The 18,417-nt window shown below is 35.9% G+C and overlaps 2 protein-coding genes across 2 annotated transcripts in view; both read left to right on the top strand.

Annotated features, from left to right (window-relative positions):
• setd1a (SET domain containing 1A) overlaps positions 1-2,505 on the top strand; it is a 28,061-nt gene extending 25,556 nt beyond the window's left edge. The window contains exons 20-21 of the mRNA XM_015374819.1: positions 106-243; positions 333-2,505. Of these exons, the coding sequence (XP_015230305.1) occupies positions 106-243; positions 333-506 (312 nt within the window). The 3' untranslated portion in view covers positions 507-2,505. The remainder of the gene's footprint in view (positions 1-105; positions 244-332) is intronic.
• Positions 2,506-6,192: 3,687 nt separating this feature from the next.
• Positions 6,193-16,991, top strand: hsd3b7 (hydroxy-delta-5-steroid dehydrogenase, 3 beta- and steroid delta-isomerase 7). Its single transcript, XM_015374863.1, has 6 exons — positions 6,193-7,244; positions 8,907-9,062; positions 11,471-11,579; positions 13,580-13,679; positions 14,197-14,359; positions 15,773-16,991. Exons 1-6 carry the CDS (start codon positions 7,082-7,084, stop codon positions 16,180-16,182), a joined length of 1,101 nt encoding a protein of 366 aa, XP_015230349.1. The 5' UTR covers positions 6,193-7,081; the 3' UTR covers positions 16,183-16,991.
• The last annotated feature ends 1,426 nt before the right edge of the window (positions 16,992-18,417 follow it).

Genomic DNA, 18,417 nt, shown 5'->3' with positions numbered 1-18,417 from the left:
ATTGCAGAGCTTCAATAAATTAGAGCTCTTAAGAATCTCTTAGAAAAATGTTTGTGTTTTTTTTACTTATTTTAAGACCTTGTATTATCTGACTTGTTGGTGCAGATGGTGGCTGATAACAGGGAGAAGCGGTACGCTCAGCAAGGCATCGGGAGCAGCTACTTGTTTAGAGTGGACCACGACACAATAATAGATGCCACAAAATGTGGCAACCTGGCGCGATTCATCAATCACTGCTGCACTGTGAGTTTTGATCTACATTGGTGTAAACCAGAAATGTTTTTACAATTGTTTCGAGCTGTCGCCCTCATACTTTTTCTTCTTTCCCTTAGCCAAACTGCTACGCCAAGGTTATCACCATAGAGTCCCAGAAGAAGATTGTGATCTACTCGAAGCAGCCTATCGCTGTTAATGAAGAAATCACCTATGACTATAAATTCCCCTTGGAGGAGAACAAGATCCCTTGCCTGTGTGGAACAGAGAACTGTCGAGGGACGCTCAACTAGTGAAAGCACTTCCCTTTTGTTCTTGCCAACGGCTGGGCCGAGCTGGATGCCATCCTGCTCATTGAAACAACTTGAAACAAAGCCCCCCCATCTAAAGTCTCTCCTCTTTTCCTGGATGGCCTCAGTAGTCCCCACAATAAGTAGGAAACTGTGTCGCACACATTTGCACTTTTCATGCACACTTTTCATTGACGTTAATGCCCCTTTTATTTGGGTTTGTATTGGCGGCGGTCCTAATCAGTGGATTCTTTGTGGCAGTATTGTCGTTCTCCCGTGAACAAGTCATGAAAGGGTTTTTTTTGTTTCCGTGCCAGCGTTCGTTTAATAGACAATAACACACAGGTCATTTATTTTCCTTTGTCAGATCACATTTTTTTAATATATCCAGAGATTTTCTCCTCTCGTGTCAGAGCCCCTCTTTTTCCACGTCCCCACACAAACGCACAGGAATACCAGATGAATTCAGGGTTTTTAAAATAGCTTCTAATGGGCGCACTTTTAGAATGAAAAAAACTTCTTTAAAAAAAGTTTTCAGTTATGCAAGATTTCTGAGTGTGATAGTTTTGAATCTTTTCCAACCATTTGAATACTCCCGGAGTAATTAATAGCATTGTTATTTTGTTGTTTGCATAGAGGATTTTACAATGACTTTCTCCTCAGTGGCTTTTTGATTCAACCAGCTTTGTTGAACTACTGTCTCCGTGTCCCCCATGTTCTGTGCATTAACCCTCTGATTTGCAGCAATCTTTTGTCGCCTAAAAGTGTTATTTTTCAGAGTAGCTGTTACTTGTAGGGTCAGCAAAACAAAATTGTTTTCTTTGTCTTTTTTTGTGCTCAATATAGACACTGATGTACTTGCTTTTAACTGCTTAAATAGATCATTATTTGTGGCATTCTTGTGATTTCTGCATTTCTTCTATTTGGAGGTTATGTAGTTCTCCTAAGGTTTGTAAAGGGTTATTTGCATTGAGCGCCCATTTAGGGAGTGTTAGCTGTTGGAAAGGTTATTTAGACATTCTCAGTCCCCTCTCAACCTAATGCTATGCTTGAATCTGCTCCACAGGTTCTCTAAACCAGATGGTCTGTTTTCTGTCCAGGATTAGCATATTTTAACTGTTCCCACATTTAGCTGAACTACAAAAGCAACTGCAGACAAAAATATTTGTATTCAGGGTTCCTATACAGTCTTGAAAATCTAGAATTTCCTTTCTAGGTCTGGTTGTGTCTGGTGAAAAAAGACCAGACCATTCATCAGAAAAAATATCAGATTTTTCCTTACTTTTTCTCTTCTAAAGTTCTAAAGTTGATTCATTTTTAAAACAAAATTATTTTACCTATCAATATTTATGACTTGCTACATAGAAGCACACATAAGAAAAAGACAATTTCAATACATTTTAGACTTTAGGCAACTTCCAACTTTGGCTGAAAAAGACATTTAATGTGATTTACTTAACTTTCACCAAACTTTCAGTTCTTTAATTTTATTGATAACTTGTAAGAGTTTAAACTTGTTGAAGGGTACTGTATTTCATATGTGGCTAAAACAAGACCTACACTCTTGAAATGAAGAATGTATAATACCAGCCGTGAATAGCTTGTATTCAAAGCCCCAGAATTTGATCAAAACTGCATAAGTTCACAAATCTTAGCATGGTAAATAATTTCTAAATAGAAATAGCATTGGAACACTGTACTTAAACACAGCTGTCTCCTAGCCTTTAAAAGCAGTAAAATAAGCAAACAATGCAGGTTTAAAGCGAGGCAGTATGTCTTTCTTGTTTCTTTACAATATATTTTTTTAAACTCTTCACTTCTTGTGTCAGTAGTTGGCAAAATATTTTTATTAGCATTTTCTTTACTAGCTTAAAAAAGTTGTGATGATGCATAAGTTTAGTTTCCTAATAAGGTCCAATATCTTCAAAGAAAACTGGAACGTTTCCCCCCCACTCCTACAGAATTCACTAGTATTTATTTAGCTGGTTGTGTAGCTGCAAGTCAAAACCTAACATCCTTTACTGAAATGTAACATTCTGATAAGGCAAGCAAATGTCTTTTATCAAATCTGACTGCAGCGCGTTTCTGTGCCAGGTGCTTGTATGGCTGTGTTTATGCTGGATGAGTGAGTGTTACACTGCAGACCATGGGGCTCTCCTGTGTTAACTCTTTCCCCAACAACTCTGACCGTCCAAAGTTTAACTTCAATGTTCAAACTTTTAATTAGACTCCTTTTATTTTTGTGTTTTCCTCACAACCAGAAAATTGTGTGCTATAATGCTTGTTGCAATGAAAGCCTTTCCATATAAAACAAGACTATTTACTACAGGATAAAAAGGAAAAAAAAAATGGAAGAAGTTCATGTAAATATTGTAGAGATGTTTGTTTCTTGTAGAAACAAACAGATTCCAGGCTGTAAATATGTTGTTTCTTTTTCTCTCTCCATGAGGAGGAAACATGTACATACCTTTCATTCATTTATTTTTTATTGTTTTTTTTTTCCTTTTGATTTGATTATTTTAATATTATTTGCAATATTTCTCTTGTATTAATGCGTTGAACCCTTTATTAATGGTGCATTAAAAATATTTTTTAAATAAAAAAGAAAATTTGATGTTTTTACTTAAATAACTTCAGCAAATATTAACTTGTCTTCACATTTTTTTTTTTTTCTAAATGGAAACGGGAAGTGGAAGGGAGTGCTGCGTTCTCTGCACAGATGTTGACCTCAGCTGGAAAGGCCCTGCATCAAGTTCACACATGTTTTTACGGCATTGAAATTCTGACCATTTTTTTGTTGTTTTTTTTTTCTTTCCCAGAAGTGCATGCCGCCATAACCAGGAAACGTAAGATTTTAAGGTGAAGGTATGATACAAGATGATACGTACTTTTCCATTTACAGACTGGACCAGGAATTATACACAGGCTTCTTTTTCAGAAAATCTAATTATCTAATCAGCTTAACTAACCAATGTATATTTGGGAATAATTTCTACCCATTTATGATTGTGTTGCATTCATGTTAATGTGAAGTTTTGACTCCCCAAAAATGACCAAACTTCTAAAACCGTAATTATTTTGGGTAAGCTTCTCGGGAAGCATTACATTCCTTTCTATAGCCGTATCCAGTGACTTTAATTCTTGCTTCTCTCCTCTTAGCTGACACCATTTACCTTTAAACAGTTCCTCCTGACTTCAAATGACCTGCTGATAGTGTGTAATGGCCTTGACAGAGTTCAGGGTCTCCATGTTGGCAAAGGCCTCATGCTTTCATTTTTATTTTTTTTTAACAGGAAATCCATCTACAGTCAATTGAAGTGGCAACTTTCTGACTTTAAAAAAACACTAAAAGAAATCAAGAAAAAAAAAAAAAAGTAGTAGTAGAGGGAAAAGTGCAAACTAAATGGGAAGAGTGTTAAAGGTAGCATACTGGTGGACCAAGAAAAACATTTAAAGTTCAGGACAGAACACTTAAAGCAATATGTCTTAAACATGAAAGGCACAATGAAACAAGAACAAATTTGAACAAACAAAGAACAAACTTGATTGAATGTTTGTGACTGAACTGTTAGAAACCACCTAAAGGATGGAGGATATACATGTAGAGAAGCTCACTGTAAGCCATCATTAATACCTAAATGGAAGAAAAGAAGTTGTGGACTGATAACTGGAATAAAAGCCATTTAGTGATTAATTGTGGATCTCCAATGCGCAACATTATGATGCTGAAACTTTTGTTGGTACAGTTTCTGAAATTTATAAACACTGTCTAAATAGACATCAAAATTTCTACAGTCATTGACGAATTGGTGTAAGCGATGGGTAACTAAATGACATATTTTCAATAAATCCACAAGTTTACAATGACATTTTGGTCATTGTTGTTATCCATCAATTGAAATTATGTATTGGGATGGTTCAATCGTTTTTCAGCAAGATAATGCGTCTTGTTGAAAGGTTCCTTATGGAAAGACACAGTCAATTTGAAGACCTGCAAATAGTCCAGATCTCAATCCAACTGAAAATCTGGGAACGTGAAGAAAATGAACCATGTCAAGGCTCCAAACTTCAACGATCTGACAAAAGCAATCCGAGAAAGTAGGACCCAAATCGATGAAGACGGTAATTTATTCACTCCATGCCTCAGAGGCTGCAAGCACTTAAATAAGTCAGAAGTGGTACGACAAAGTGGTGTGTCAGTGTCCTGTTGTTTTTTTCTTTTTTAGGATTCCGGGTTTTCTTTCTCAGAATTGGGTAATTCCATAATCTTCCATCTGCTTGAGCTAAAACAAACTGATGTTGACTCTCAACATCTTTTTTTTTTTTTCCTGCTATCTTTAATGTTTCTTATAGGAGAAGTTGCCATTTGGAATGAATGTAGTTCTATGTTATGTATGTGATCTTGTTTTCTACAACAGTAAACTGAATGAACATCCTATGAGACTGGCGAAACCATCATTTTTGCCAGAAGTTGTATTATCAGTCAAGAAAAAATTGTTAAATAGATTGGTATTTAAATATTAAGGTTTTTTGTCAATCATATAGATATAACATTAGCTGCTGATTGAAAGCCATCACTCTGGTCATTATTTTAAAAAAAGGCTACTAAATTTATATCTACATTTACCTTGACTCTGAATGAAATAGCTGTTCTTACTTAACTTGTGAGGGAGGGATGTTGAGCTTAATAGCTCAAGGGTTATCAATTAGCTTAAACTATTTTGAATGAAGAAAATTATTACAAGTTGTTTTTTTGTTTTTGTTTTTTTTTATCCAGTTAACAAATAATTTCCATTCCCGAAACTACTTTTTCTTTATATTGCAAAACATGATATGAGACTTAGTTTGATTTGGATCGGTTTTAATGGTTAATGTGTGGATAAATTATATAGTACAAATGCACTTGAAAGTTTATTTTTGAATTCAATTAAATAAGAATAGCCTGCCAAAACTTGGGAGTAAAATATGTTTGAACTACTGTGAGATATCTGACATATGGAGGACATATTTCCATAGCTGTACCTGAACGCAGCATGTTTAGTTTGGGGTGGGTGGGAAATCCCCTCATCAACGGGATTCCACCGATTTCATCGGAAGTATCGAGTTTGGTATCGTTTGGTGCTACGGGTATCCACTTGGACGTTAGGTAATTTTTTCCCCCATTGTGAGTCATGTTAACATATTGCTTATTTGTTTATTTTGTTTTTTTATTTCAGCTAAACTGTACAGCATAATCCAGAGAAGCTACTCACCGATAGTTTAATGTATATAAATAATATAAAGTGCTGGTACGACCCATTGCTATTTTACCACTGTAATACCATTAAAAAAAACATTGATCTTCCAAAAACGCAAGAGTTGAGTCACCTATAGAATGTTTAGGTGTTACATATAAATGTTGCGCTACAGAACACTGCATTGCGCAATTGGTTCCGCTGGAAATTTCCGTCTGCTCAGGATTTGTTCGTTCGGTAAATAATGTATCTATAGTAGCGATAGAGAATGACCAGATTTTACGAATACACCACTACAAACATGAAGAGATTATTTAAGAGCGTGATTTAAGTGAACCTTGCCCCACGCCAAAATGTAAAGATTGGGATCCAGTTATTCTAATCTTTTTTTTTTCTCCTATTGTTATTACACTGTCACAAGTACAGAGCAACGAAATTAAGTCTGCATTCAACCCATCCCCTTGGGGAGCAGTGTGTGGTTAGTCTTTGCTCAGAGTGGCAGTCTGTGGGAGTTGGGCTTGAACTGAGAGTATCAGGATTCCAAGCTCCATGCCCTAACCACTAGGCCTGTTATGACATGTAAGGTGACACAATAACTTGATTCTTTTAGTGTTAGTTTTTTTTTATTTTCTGTTTCAGTATCACTACGATCATTACAAACACTCAACATGACTCACACTACTAGAATAGCTTGGTATTCATTTGTCACATGATATACAATGTATAACGTGCTTCCATCAGCATTACAAATGCTAGATTTACTGGTCATCTTCACAGTTATCTATAATAAACCAAACACCTTTAATGGGAAAATATAAACCAGTAAATGCATTCATATTTTTTAATATTTACTTGTCAACATATCTTCCCAACATAGAAAGAAAAGCTTCCATAGATTGTTTATTTTCATATTGGAGTGTTTGCTTTAAATCTTAACCCTTCTTACATTCTAGCCTGTCCTCCCTTCACATTTTATTCTACCAACCTTTCTGCTATTTCATCTAATGATAATGTCAACAAACAGCATACTGGAGAGGCGTTTAGCCATTTGATTCAGGTGAGATGAAAAAAGACTCGGTTCCAGGCTTTATATTATTATTTTTTTTATGTATTTATGTTTTGTGAAATTGTCTAAGAGGGGCTCAGTACAAGTGTATACAAAATGACAAAATACATCTAAGTCAATATATACAGAGACGCAGATAAATGCTGGTGCCGTAGTCAGGGCAACTGCTTGGTTTATTTTCCCCCCCACTTCCTTGTAGAAAGCCACGCCCATATTCCTATATAAGCGCTCTTCTAGCTTCGGCTTTCAATCGTACCTCAGCAGCTCTCATCTGCATAATGACAGAAAGCAAACGAACTCTCGTCTATTTGATCACCGGAGGCTGCGGTTTCCTCGGAAAGCATCTGCTTGATGTTCTGATAGAGAAGGAGGAAGAGCTGGCGGAGGTGCGGGTGTTTGACAAACACATAGACCGGAGCTTTAGCGAGCGGAGAGGCGCAGGTAAGGTTTTTTTTCACCGTTACACTGCTCAGTATTTTCTGCTTAGGTTGCTAATATGCGGTTTAAAAATATCTTTTGGGTTTTCATTCTGGAGAACATTTAAGCTACTCTGAGGTGTTTTTAAGTCTAATATGCTCTAGAATGAAGGCTGCTGAAATTATTACATTACTGTAATTAAAATGCATCCTTTTGTAAATTTAAATATCCCTATTTTTATTATGTTTACATTTTAAATACATAGTTTCCTTGCTAAAAAAAATAACATTAAAATTCTATAAATTTTATTGCATATTGGTCCATAGGGACCTTATTAGGATTTAGATGAATATTTCTCTCAAAACCTCCTGTTTCAAAGTGGTAGTTTTTTCTATCCAATTAAAATGACAGACATGGAAAGTCTGCAGCTTTAGTTTCCTTACTAAATTATTTAGCACTTAACCTCTGTGCTTGGCTTTCTGTGGACTCCCGTAATATTCTATTTAAAGTGCTTATTATTAAGGTAAATTACCTTTTTAGCTGGATCAATGCACCAATCAGTGGATTTTTTTTTTCGTGTTCATGTTAATCAGGTATTATGAGATGGAACTAAAGCTTGGGGTGTGTTGTTTCAATGCAATTCATCAATAGATCAGAGTTGAGCCAAAACCATTGAGAAATGCCTCTGTGAGCCCTGTGTTAAGGCTGTTAAGGAAAGGAAAAAGGAGAATTTTCAAACTGGCTTAAACTGGTCAATGGTTTCATTTGTAGTTACACAGCAATAGCTTCTATGTGCAAAGGTTTAAAGTCTAGTTGATTTTTTTTTCTGCTTACATGACTATCAGCATTTAGAGGAAGGGACATGAGGGCAAAGATAAACCAGGAGTTCAAGAGCTTTTAAAATGATAACCTCTCTTTGCTTCGCTATCAGACTAATAGAGTTCCAAGAAGTGTGAGGTTAAAGTTTTTTTTGTCATTTAAAGGGACAGCAGATATCAAACCTAAAAAAAAAAAACCCTGTGAAAATTGTTCTAAGAAAAGAACATGTACAGGATTTCTGATCAGAAAAATAACAATGAACAAAAGAACCCGTGTAAAACAAAACATAATGAGGCTCAATTAATCCAAACTGAAATAGTTTATTTTTTTCAATGCTTCTCAACTTTTACATGTTTGGGTTTTTGAGTACAGTGGTGGCGCCTCGCCTTGTGCGTCGCAGTTGTAGATAATGATTTGCTTATAAGTAACCCTCTATGAACTTGCATGTGAATAAACCTATTTGACTTTATTGAGATTTGACAGAAATCCGCTTTAGATCTGACTCTTTGCAGATTATCGGATAGCTTTAGCCTCTGAGGTCCTTATATCTGGATTTACACCAATTAATCTGAATTTATGGCAAATTAATCACCACTAAACGAATCCATCACTGTTATTTAATGGACTGAACACGGCATTCATTTTTCTTAATTGAGCACCAATGTGTTGCCACAATTAACCCTCTTTTAATGGTGAGTTTGTCAGAGATTCCTTATCTTGTCCAATTTAGGGATGTTTCAAAAGAAAATATCAGGTCTTATGTCAAGAAGTATAACTGCTCATATCTTCCTGCCCAATATTTTGTTTCCTTCTATATAATAATGGGTTGATTATATACATGTTGTTTCTTTCCTGTTTCTAACACAGATGATGTGAAAGTGACTACCCTCCAAGGAGACATCACAGATTACAGCAGCGTGTTGGAGGCCACCCGGGGGGCTGATGTCGTTATCCATGCTGCCAGCCTGGTGGATGTTTGGCACAAAATTCCGGAGGCCACGATCTACTCTGTCAACGTTACAGGTACGCCCTGGAGAGATATGGGTTTGAGTGAAGACAGGAAAGAGGAAACGATGAGAAATAAATTCTGAGGAAATCCACACCTGCGAGTTATTTTCCCAGGCTGGATCTTGTTTCTTAACTTCAAAGTGGATCAGGAAGTTAGACAATTATTATTTTTTTTATACTCATTTCCTGAAAACTGGGATGTGACTGATTCAATGTTCAAGGTCCAGATTTGATTTATGCTTCCCAAAGTTTTTCCATCAGAGGATTGATAAGGATTTTCTGGGGAACAGTGTCAAGGCATGTCTTAGATGCTTTTACCTTTCTACCCACCCAGTTTCAAAGGAATCAAATATTTCAGCGTCGGTTAAATAATTATAAAGTGTTGGCATTCAAAGCTGCATGGAAGTTTATTTTAGCTGTGAAAAGCCTGACTGTTTAGACTTTGTCATGTTCCTGAAACTTGAAAGAGCTTACAGTCACAGAGCCACCATTTAGGGGGTAAAAATAAACCCATTCATTTGCCAATCCACTCAGGTTTCTGTTTGTTGGCATAATTTCAGGTCTTGCTTAATTTCCCAAACTCAGATAAAAACATCAAGTGGATTTCCTAAGAAAGAAGGTGTACAATATGTGATAATTGAATTATGATAGGATTTATTTCATAGGAATGATTTGAGGCCAATGCATACAAAAACACACGAAGAGGCACTGGAACCAGAAAGTTTAGGCTTCTTTAAACATTTAGTCTGTTTTTTGTCCTTTTCCAAAGTGTTGGTCTGTGTTTCTGAGTTTGGTTTCAACAAAATGCCCTGCACACAATAGTTTGTATTATTTTGCAGCCTTATCTTGGAAAACAGATGTCTGAAAATATCCCACAGACATCTGTGATAAATTGAGCAGCATTTTTTTGTTTCTAAAATAAAATAATAAAAGTAGGCACTCTGGGTCTGAATTCAAACAACAGCTTCCTCATTAATAAAATAAATTGTATAACTTTAGATTTTTTAGATTGATTCTCTTTAGCTTTTTGGGTGTGTTTGGCTGGGATCAGATATTACTGAGTCAACAATTAGGACACCGGAGACTTTTGCTATCTGTTGGCTGACGCTGCTGCATGCCTTTTTGTGTGCCTCAGTCCACAAAACCTGCAGAGGATCACGCAGCACATGGAGCCTGAGTTGATTATTTAGAGGATTCATTCCAAACAGCTGATTGTTCCATTATTCATGACAGCACAAAGGGAAGCTTTCTTTCTTTCTGAACTTTATTTTATAAGAGAAATTGGCTCCACCTGGTCTCACTTCCAGTTCTGTGTCAAGAATGACAAAAATTCAGAGAATCTGCTCTGGGCCAACATAGGTTCTGCTTCAGGATCCCCTCTTTCCAGACTTTTGTCTCCCAGATTTATAAATTACCGGTAGTCATGCAATGACATTCAGAACCTTTGTCTACCTCAAACTCTCAAAACATGCTGTTTTAATTTATTTTGGTTTGAGGCGAAAAACTGATAAAGAAATAATGGATTTAACTGTCCCATCTCTGTCTCTATTTTTTCATAACTTTGGTTGTGTTATTGCAAATGGCATACCATTTGGTTGGCTGATGTGTTTTTCAGTCGTTCTTCAGTTTCCTTTTCAGGCTGAATAGAACAAAATGTTTTCTTCTTTTTTAGACCCCCATTCAATATAATGCAATTCAATAAAAAAATAAAAATAAAAAAAAAGAGTCTTTTATTCCCTAGTTTTTAAATCTTTAAATTGTTGTTTTTGCTTGTTTCCTATTGGCAGATATGGAATAAAATTTAGGAAAATTAAGATTTTTTAAAATTGATTTGGGAATAATATTAAATGAATTCAATAAAACAACACAAAAAAGGCTCTTTTTACTGTAGTATCTTTTAGAAGTTCTAGTTGCTCCCAAGTGACACAAAAATTACCTACAGTGCCCATAAATATTGACTGACTGTTATCTGCTGCTGAAAAACAAAAGTATGGACAAATTAACATTTGAGCTGGGGAACCATGTCTCTACTTGGAATCTGAATCCAATTTAATATTTCCAAATGACAAAAAGATCATATAAAATGAGGTTTCCTGTTTCCACTTATCATTCCTTGAGTTCTTTTCAATGGAGGTCCACATTTAATTGGTGCAAAAGTGGTAGGGAGCCTTTGATATGAGCCCATGTGGATCCAATACTCTTGTTTAAAACATGTTTACACAGTCCTTGTGCATTATTTACTGGGTGTACAGTGACACAAGCACAGTCCAATTTAAAAAGCCGCAATGGATGTAATTTATTTTAATGCTAAGGGAAAATTAAGCTTTCTTTTTAAGGCATCCAGTTTCACCCGTGTAGATTCACAAGAAACAGAGAACCAGTTTTTGATGTTGAACGTTGTTTTTTTTTTCCTGTCATCTCAGGAACGGAGAATGTGATCAAAGCGTGCGTGGAATGTGGCGTTGAGTGCCTTGTCTACACAAGCAGCATGGAAGTGATTGGACCCAACCTCAATGGAGATCACTTCAAGAGGTAAAATTCATTTTTCTGAATTAACAACAGCATATTTCCTCTTTGAGGTTCTTTTTTTTCCCCTGCAAACTAAGCAACCACCTGTTGTTAATTTAGGCTCCACTTCGTCAGATAGTTTGGCCCCATCCCTTCCTGCCTCTCTATGGGAATCAACAGTAGTTCATCAATATGAAGGCTGCAGATAATGATCGAAACTGGATAGATTGAGTTGCTGATAAGGTTTTCAGGGATACTTTGAATTTTATTTAGGGAACAAATCTGTATAAAAAACAAAACAGCTTTTGTTTTACTGCCTTGTCATATCACCATAGTAGCGCCCCACTATGAGAGTCTGATCAAAAAGACATTTAGCGTTGCTGTAGACCCAGTGTCTGTGTCTTGGATCTCAAACATGCCTCAGTATTCATCAGAATTTAGAGTATAAACAGAGCCATCACTCATGCTTTATTATTATTATTATAAGCATTCCCCATCACAGACAATCATCAGCTCACTTTTATAATGTCTGTCGACCTTGTCTAGACTAAACATTCTGAGTTTGAATGTTGGTGCATCAAAGAATAAAGGTTACATCAACATCCCACTTCATTCAAAATGACTAATTTGTAATAGCATGCTGTCTAAAGACATCTGTGCTGTTTTTGTGAGTGGTATTCTTTAGTAATCATCTAACCACAGACGCGCACACATAATTAGAGACGCAGAGCCCGAGTCGTGCTGATGCTAGTTAAAACCATATGATTATTTCCCATTTATGCCCTGTCTAATCCTGTTTATTTTGGAAAGAACACACACAGTCATTGTTTGATGAGGAGTTTAAGTCTCCACAAAGGGAATCTGACTACTCTGGAATTTTATCACACATTAATACATTTAGAGCCTATGTTAAGCTGATTATACGTGCAAAATATGATTTGTGGTTTTTTTGTTGTTGCTTCCAAAATAATTCATCCAAAGACAAGGCTACAAGTTATGTGGAGCAAAAAGTAGTTTTACCCCTTTATTATTACAAGTTATGTGGAGCAAAAAGTAGTTTTACCCCTTTAGATTGAAAAGTATTGTTTATGAATCAAATAAATGCGATGCATAGAAAGTAAATAAAGGCATCTGTTTATGAGGGGATGGATCCTTTTGTGGCTGAATTTTTACATGATCAGCTTTTTTAAATATCATGTCTCATTGTCTGACCTTCAAGTTCTTTTGGTCTAGAACATTAGGCACTCTATATAATAATACAGCAGAAATATTGCTGTTATCGTGAAGGGAAAAAAAAAAAAAAACTGAATCCGAGAGCATTAATTGGCAAACATCACATTATCTGTTTATTTGACGTGGTCTCTGGATTTCAGAGTGTGCTGATTTAAATGAAAATTTACACGACCTGTATTGTGTTAAGGTGAGATCATAACATTAAAACTGATTTATTGCTTTTTCAAGTTGAAGCAAATTTGGAATATTGATATGGGATGTAGGAAACTTCAGTCAAGACTTGCTGTGGCAAACCTCAGCAATGCTTCTGCTGAAAGAGCTGCTGTCTGCTCCAAGTGTTGTCTTTGCCTAATGGCATGTATAGCACTGCAGCATCACAAAATAACTTCTCACTCTGATAGAGTTACAACATGAAGTCATTGTGTAAGAATGAAGCTTGAGTTGCTTTTGTAAGAGAGATGTGCTCACTTTACGTAGATAAAAATTCTGAGAAAATTAAACCTGCAAAATTCTGCATAGAATTGTAAAACATTATATTATTGTTATATCAACAAATTTTTGTTTTTTGCAATTTCTTTAGATTTAGATGTGGGCAGAAGGTCAAGGAAACTCTATCTGCTTATGTTACATTTTCTATGCATAAATGTGCTTTATCTTTTCCTCTGTCAAAATTCCAGCAACGCCCACCTTAACAAGAAACATATTTTGGCTTCATTATGTGTATTTTTTATGCTATGACGCATTAAAATTACTTTCTACTCCATGTTAAAAAATGTTCTCTTTCTTTGCAGAGGCAATGAAGACACGAAGTATGAAATTAAGCACACTATGGCCTATCCCAAGAGTAAGACAAAGGCAGAGAAAATGATCCTGGAGGCCAATGGCAGAAAGGTAATACTGGTAAAAACTTTTTATGTACTTTTAACCACTGACTTGCAGGGCATATTTATTTGAAACAGCCCATTTGGGAAATTGAGATTATGACGCATCATAGTAAATAAATTTTTTAAACTTTAATAGAACTATGTAGGGAAGTTTCTCCATATCCCCGCAACATGCTGTTATGCTAAACTCTATACAGCTGTTGTATATTTATTGGCTGTCAAACTTGGTTTGGTTTAAACGTGAATTCTTTAGTGCTGGGTGGAAGGCGACTGGACATTCTCAGTTTTGAGTGAAAGTCCAGTTGCCTTCCAGCTGGGGGGCGGGAACTTGTGCAATGTCTTTGCCACAGAATGCCAGGCTCCCTCCCTTATTGCTTCATTGCAAAGTGTTTTCAGCAGTTTGCAATCCAAACAATAAATCTTTACGCTGAGCTATCTGGGGTTGTCTCTGTTTTTCTACTATTTGGTTGAAGCCATTACAGTTTCCTGACAGGTTCTTTTTTTTGTTTTTTGTTTCTCTTTAGGTGAGGGGGGGGGAGTGTTTATACACCTGCTCACTAAGACCGACGGGGATCTATGGCGAAGGTCACCATCTAATGAAGGACTTCTACAACCTGGCTGCAGAACGGGGAGGCCTTGTTATTGGGGGCATCCCAGATCACATTGAACATGGGCGTGTCTATGCAGGTAAAAACATCAACATTTCAAAAAATGAAAGCTACTTTTAAGAGACAAGTTTGTTGTATTTCTTGCATACGCTACAAATCAAGCTTAAGTCAATCTTTTAAGGCAGGATACTCAGGGTAAATAGATTTCAAGGCACAACATGTTAAGATCAAATCAGACCAGAGCTAAAAGCAGAAGCATGTAACACCCACACTTCCTTCATGTTTCTCAGAAAGTTTTACATATTTGTATCTGATAGTTATCAAATTCATGCAGGGTCACACTTAGACTCTAAAACACCTGCTCCAAGCATGTACAGGAAGCAAAGCAGAGAAATGCTTCACATAATTACATAACAGCCAGAACACGGTTGCTTTGCTTATTAACCTTCTCATTAAAGAGCTAGTATATATATGAAGGTTCTTAACCTGAGTCTTCAGTAACTGCTTTCTATATCTTCTTGTTGGGCTTATCTCGTCTTTAGAAATGTACACATTTTTCTCTGCCATTATTTGTATAAAAATATTATCACCGTCTCTGCTAATGCTGCAGTAGGGCTCTCCACCATGGTACAAAGCAAGAGAGATACAAAATCCAAAACTTGGTTAGTTGTAACAACATGTGCCCTTCACAAACCTGGTTCTTATGGAAGGCCAGGTGGAAACAAGTTTAAAAGTTGCAGGATGCATAGAAAACATTAGAGAACATGATCTTCTCAGATCAGACTCAAACTTAACTTGTCCTAGTGAGGGAAAGCTGGTGGGAGATAGTTCAGCAGGATAGCAAATCTAGACATCCAGCCAGAGCTAGGTTAAGAACAGAAAAGAAACTCCTGTCCTTTTTATTTATATACCACCTAAAAATACAACTCTGCTTCAACATCAAAACAGCATCCATATATAAAAGCTGCGGGTCACTACCCCGCTAAAGCCTAGAGTTTAAAAACCCTTGATTGTTTTCCAGGCTCTTATCCAATCTGACTGCGTTTGAGTCTTTTTCCAAATAAGTTGTTAAATATTACAGTCGGGGAAGCAAAGCTGGTAGACACATTAGCGAAAAAAACTTTAACTTTCATCCATTTTTATCATATTTAAATTTGAATGATACATTTTAATATATGTTCATTAATTATTTAACTGCATTATGCCACTCCAGTGTACTTTTTTTCAGTCAGCACAATGAAAAGTGATATATGAATAAACTTGCCTTGACTTGTAGCTTTAATTGTAGTGAAAGGTGGTTCTTGACTGAAATGACTCAGGGGAGCTAATTACAAAGGCACAACACACTGTACTGTACTTAATTTAGATATTTTAATCCATGGTATGAGCAACCACCTTAGAGACTATAAAAAAAATCTCCACCCTAACTGGATATCTTTTGCAGAGCTTCATGGCATTAATTCAATTGTCCTAATTCTGTTTGTGTTACCAGGTAACGTCGCTTGGATGCATGTCCTTGCTGCTCGAGCCCTGAGAGGGAATCCTGGGAAAGTTGGTGGTGAAGCTTTTTTCTGCTACGATGACTCCCCCTATAAAAGCTACGAGGACTTCAACATGACATTGCTGTCTGAGTTCAACTTTCGGAAGGTCCGCATGCCTGCAATCGTTCTGTTGTTCCTGGCCTTCTTAAATGACTTTCTTCGCTGGATACTGAGTCCAGTATACAACTACACACCACTGCTTAACCGATATACGCTGGCTGTAGCCAGCACCACCTTCACAGTGCAAACGGACAAAGCACAGAGATATTTCCAGTACCAGCCCCTCTATGATTGGAATCAGTGTTTAGCACGTACACAAACGTGGATCAGAACTTTTCCGTCTAAACCAAAGAACTGTTAGTATTTCCTCAACCACCACAGCGTTTTCAGACCCCAATTATGCAGGCAAGCAAGATCCAGATCAAGAACGACTTGCTGCTCATTAAAATACCCTGAGCTATAAAAGGCAGTGAGAGCATTTTTAGTCGCTCGTATCAAATCATAAATCACATCTTAATCACAAGAAACAACCTTTTCTGGCTCTTTCATCTGTAGTTAATAACTAGATTACACGCAAAAATGTATGTCTAGTGCCTTGTTACCATGGAGATGAAATATAGCACAACTTACAGAAAAGCTAAACACTTTATTTTTGTAACTGTGACTCGTGTCTGTCGATCTCATTTAGTTACAACAATGTCTTTACCTTCTAGCACTGCATGTCTTTAAAAATATAAAGAAGAGAATATGTTAAATATATGTTATTAAAAGGAAAAGCAATATGCAGTTCAGCAATGCAACTATGACCAGTGGCTTTTAAAGCTGCTTTATAGACATGAGCGTTTCAAAATTAGACTCCTTTTCTCAGAAAGGGTTTCATTCTTAAGAAGGTATGTTCCATCTGCAAGTCAAAGAGGTTGGTCTGAACTATTGTATCAGCTATTGTGTCAACTATTGTATTTAAAGAGCAATACACTTCATGGTAAGCTTAAAAAAACAACAAAAAACATGAACCCATGTAGCATTAAAATGATCTCCTTATGCATTGACTTAACAAATAGAAGTCTGTAACCTCAAGTTTTGTCAAAAGGAAAAACCTGTGTAAATAGAAATATTTGTATAATATTAAAATGTTATTTAATTGTAATAATTTTATGACTGCAAATAAAAAATATTTATTCTTCATGAACTTTGTTTTCAACTTATATTTCCTTGACTAGGTGGAGATGTTTTTGTATTTTTTCTGAATTATATAACACCTGGAAACGGTGTTTTTCTTTCTGTTTTTGTTTTATTTTGTCTGTGAGAGTGTTTGTCTCCACATGCATCACGTTTCCTTAACACTCAATAACTGGTAACTCTGGAAACCAAGCGCTGTTTACATATACTCATATGGAACAGGGCCACTCCCTTTTTATTCTTGTGGGAGCGTGCCATTGAAGCGCCAGCCGGATTACATTTGTTTGACGAAACCAAAGGGAGTCCCTGGTCAGCATGACTATTCAAATGGAATGTTTTTTGGGGTATCCCGTGTTTCCGAGATTTCCATAGCAATTGTAACCAAAAACAGTAAAGTCTGAAAGGGTGGGGCAAAAGTGGCAATCCCAAGATTTGAGATGGGGACTCGTTAAGATCAAAATGTGAGCACATGTATATGCGTATGTATACATATATATGTATATATATATATATTTATGCTATATATATATATATATATATATATATATATATATATATATATATATATATATATATATATATATATATATATATATATAAATATATAGCAGCGGCAGATATTCTTTCATGTAAACCATAGAAAATCTTTCTATGGTTTACGTTCAAAAATGTAAACCAAAAAAAGAGAGATAGAAAATGGATTTCTGGGTGCTACCTCTGCAGGTAAGCAGGGTTAAAAGCTAGTTCTGCGTTATACAAAAAAAAAACAAAAAAAACATTAATATAAAGATGCCTTATTCCTTTAATTTGTTTTATTAGAAACACTTTTATACTTTAACCAACTATAAATACCATTTTTATTTCTGAGTGTTTCGCTAGCAAAATCCAAATATGTGGTTTGGAATGATTCATGTAAATCACCCAATATAAAAAAAAAAAAACGTTTTTTAGTACTAGATTTTTTTTAATGGAAAATACTGACTCAGTTTTAGTGAAATAAAGTCAAAGTAAGGTCTTCTGAAGCAAATTTGGTTTATGTAAGTTCTCAACAAATGTCATCTCAAGGGACTTTACAAGTAAATAGGTCGGACTCATGCATACACTAGCATACACTTATACACATTCATAACATATTCCGATCACATAGAAAATCACTTTGCACGTAATACTGTCTAACCTGCTCCTAAATTACCAAGTCTTATCCATTTTTCCTGTCTAAGAAATAATATAAATGTTTGTACAGAAAGCCACGGGTACAGTAGATCTACAGGGTAAGATTCAGAGTTTACAGAGTCTCTGCAGCACATTTAGTTATTCTGCCCAAAAAATAGGCAAGGCAGATGTTCAGGTCATTGCTCTTTTATTGAAACCAACAGGGACAAAATAATATTGTGTATTTTCTTGAATCAACTTGTGT

This window comes from Cyprinodon variegatus, unplaced genomic scaffold (assembly GCF_000732505.1).
Source record: "Cyprinodon variegatus isolate N-32 unplaced genomic scaffold, C_variegatus-1.0 Scaffold109, whole genome shotgun sequence".
NCBI classification, from domain to species: domain Eukaryota; kingdom Metazoa; phylum Chordata; class Actinopteri; order Cyprinodontiformes; family Cyprinodontidae; genus Cyprinodon; species Cyprinodon variegatus.
This window is presented reverse-complemented; position numbering and strand designations above follow the sequence as displayed.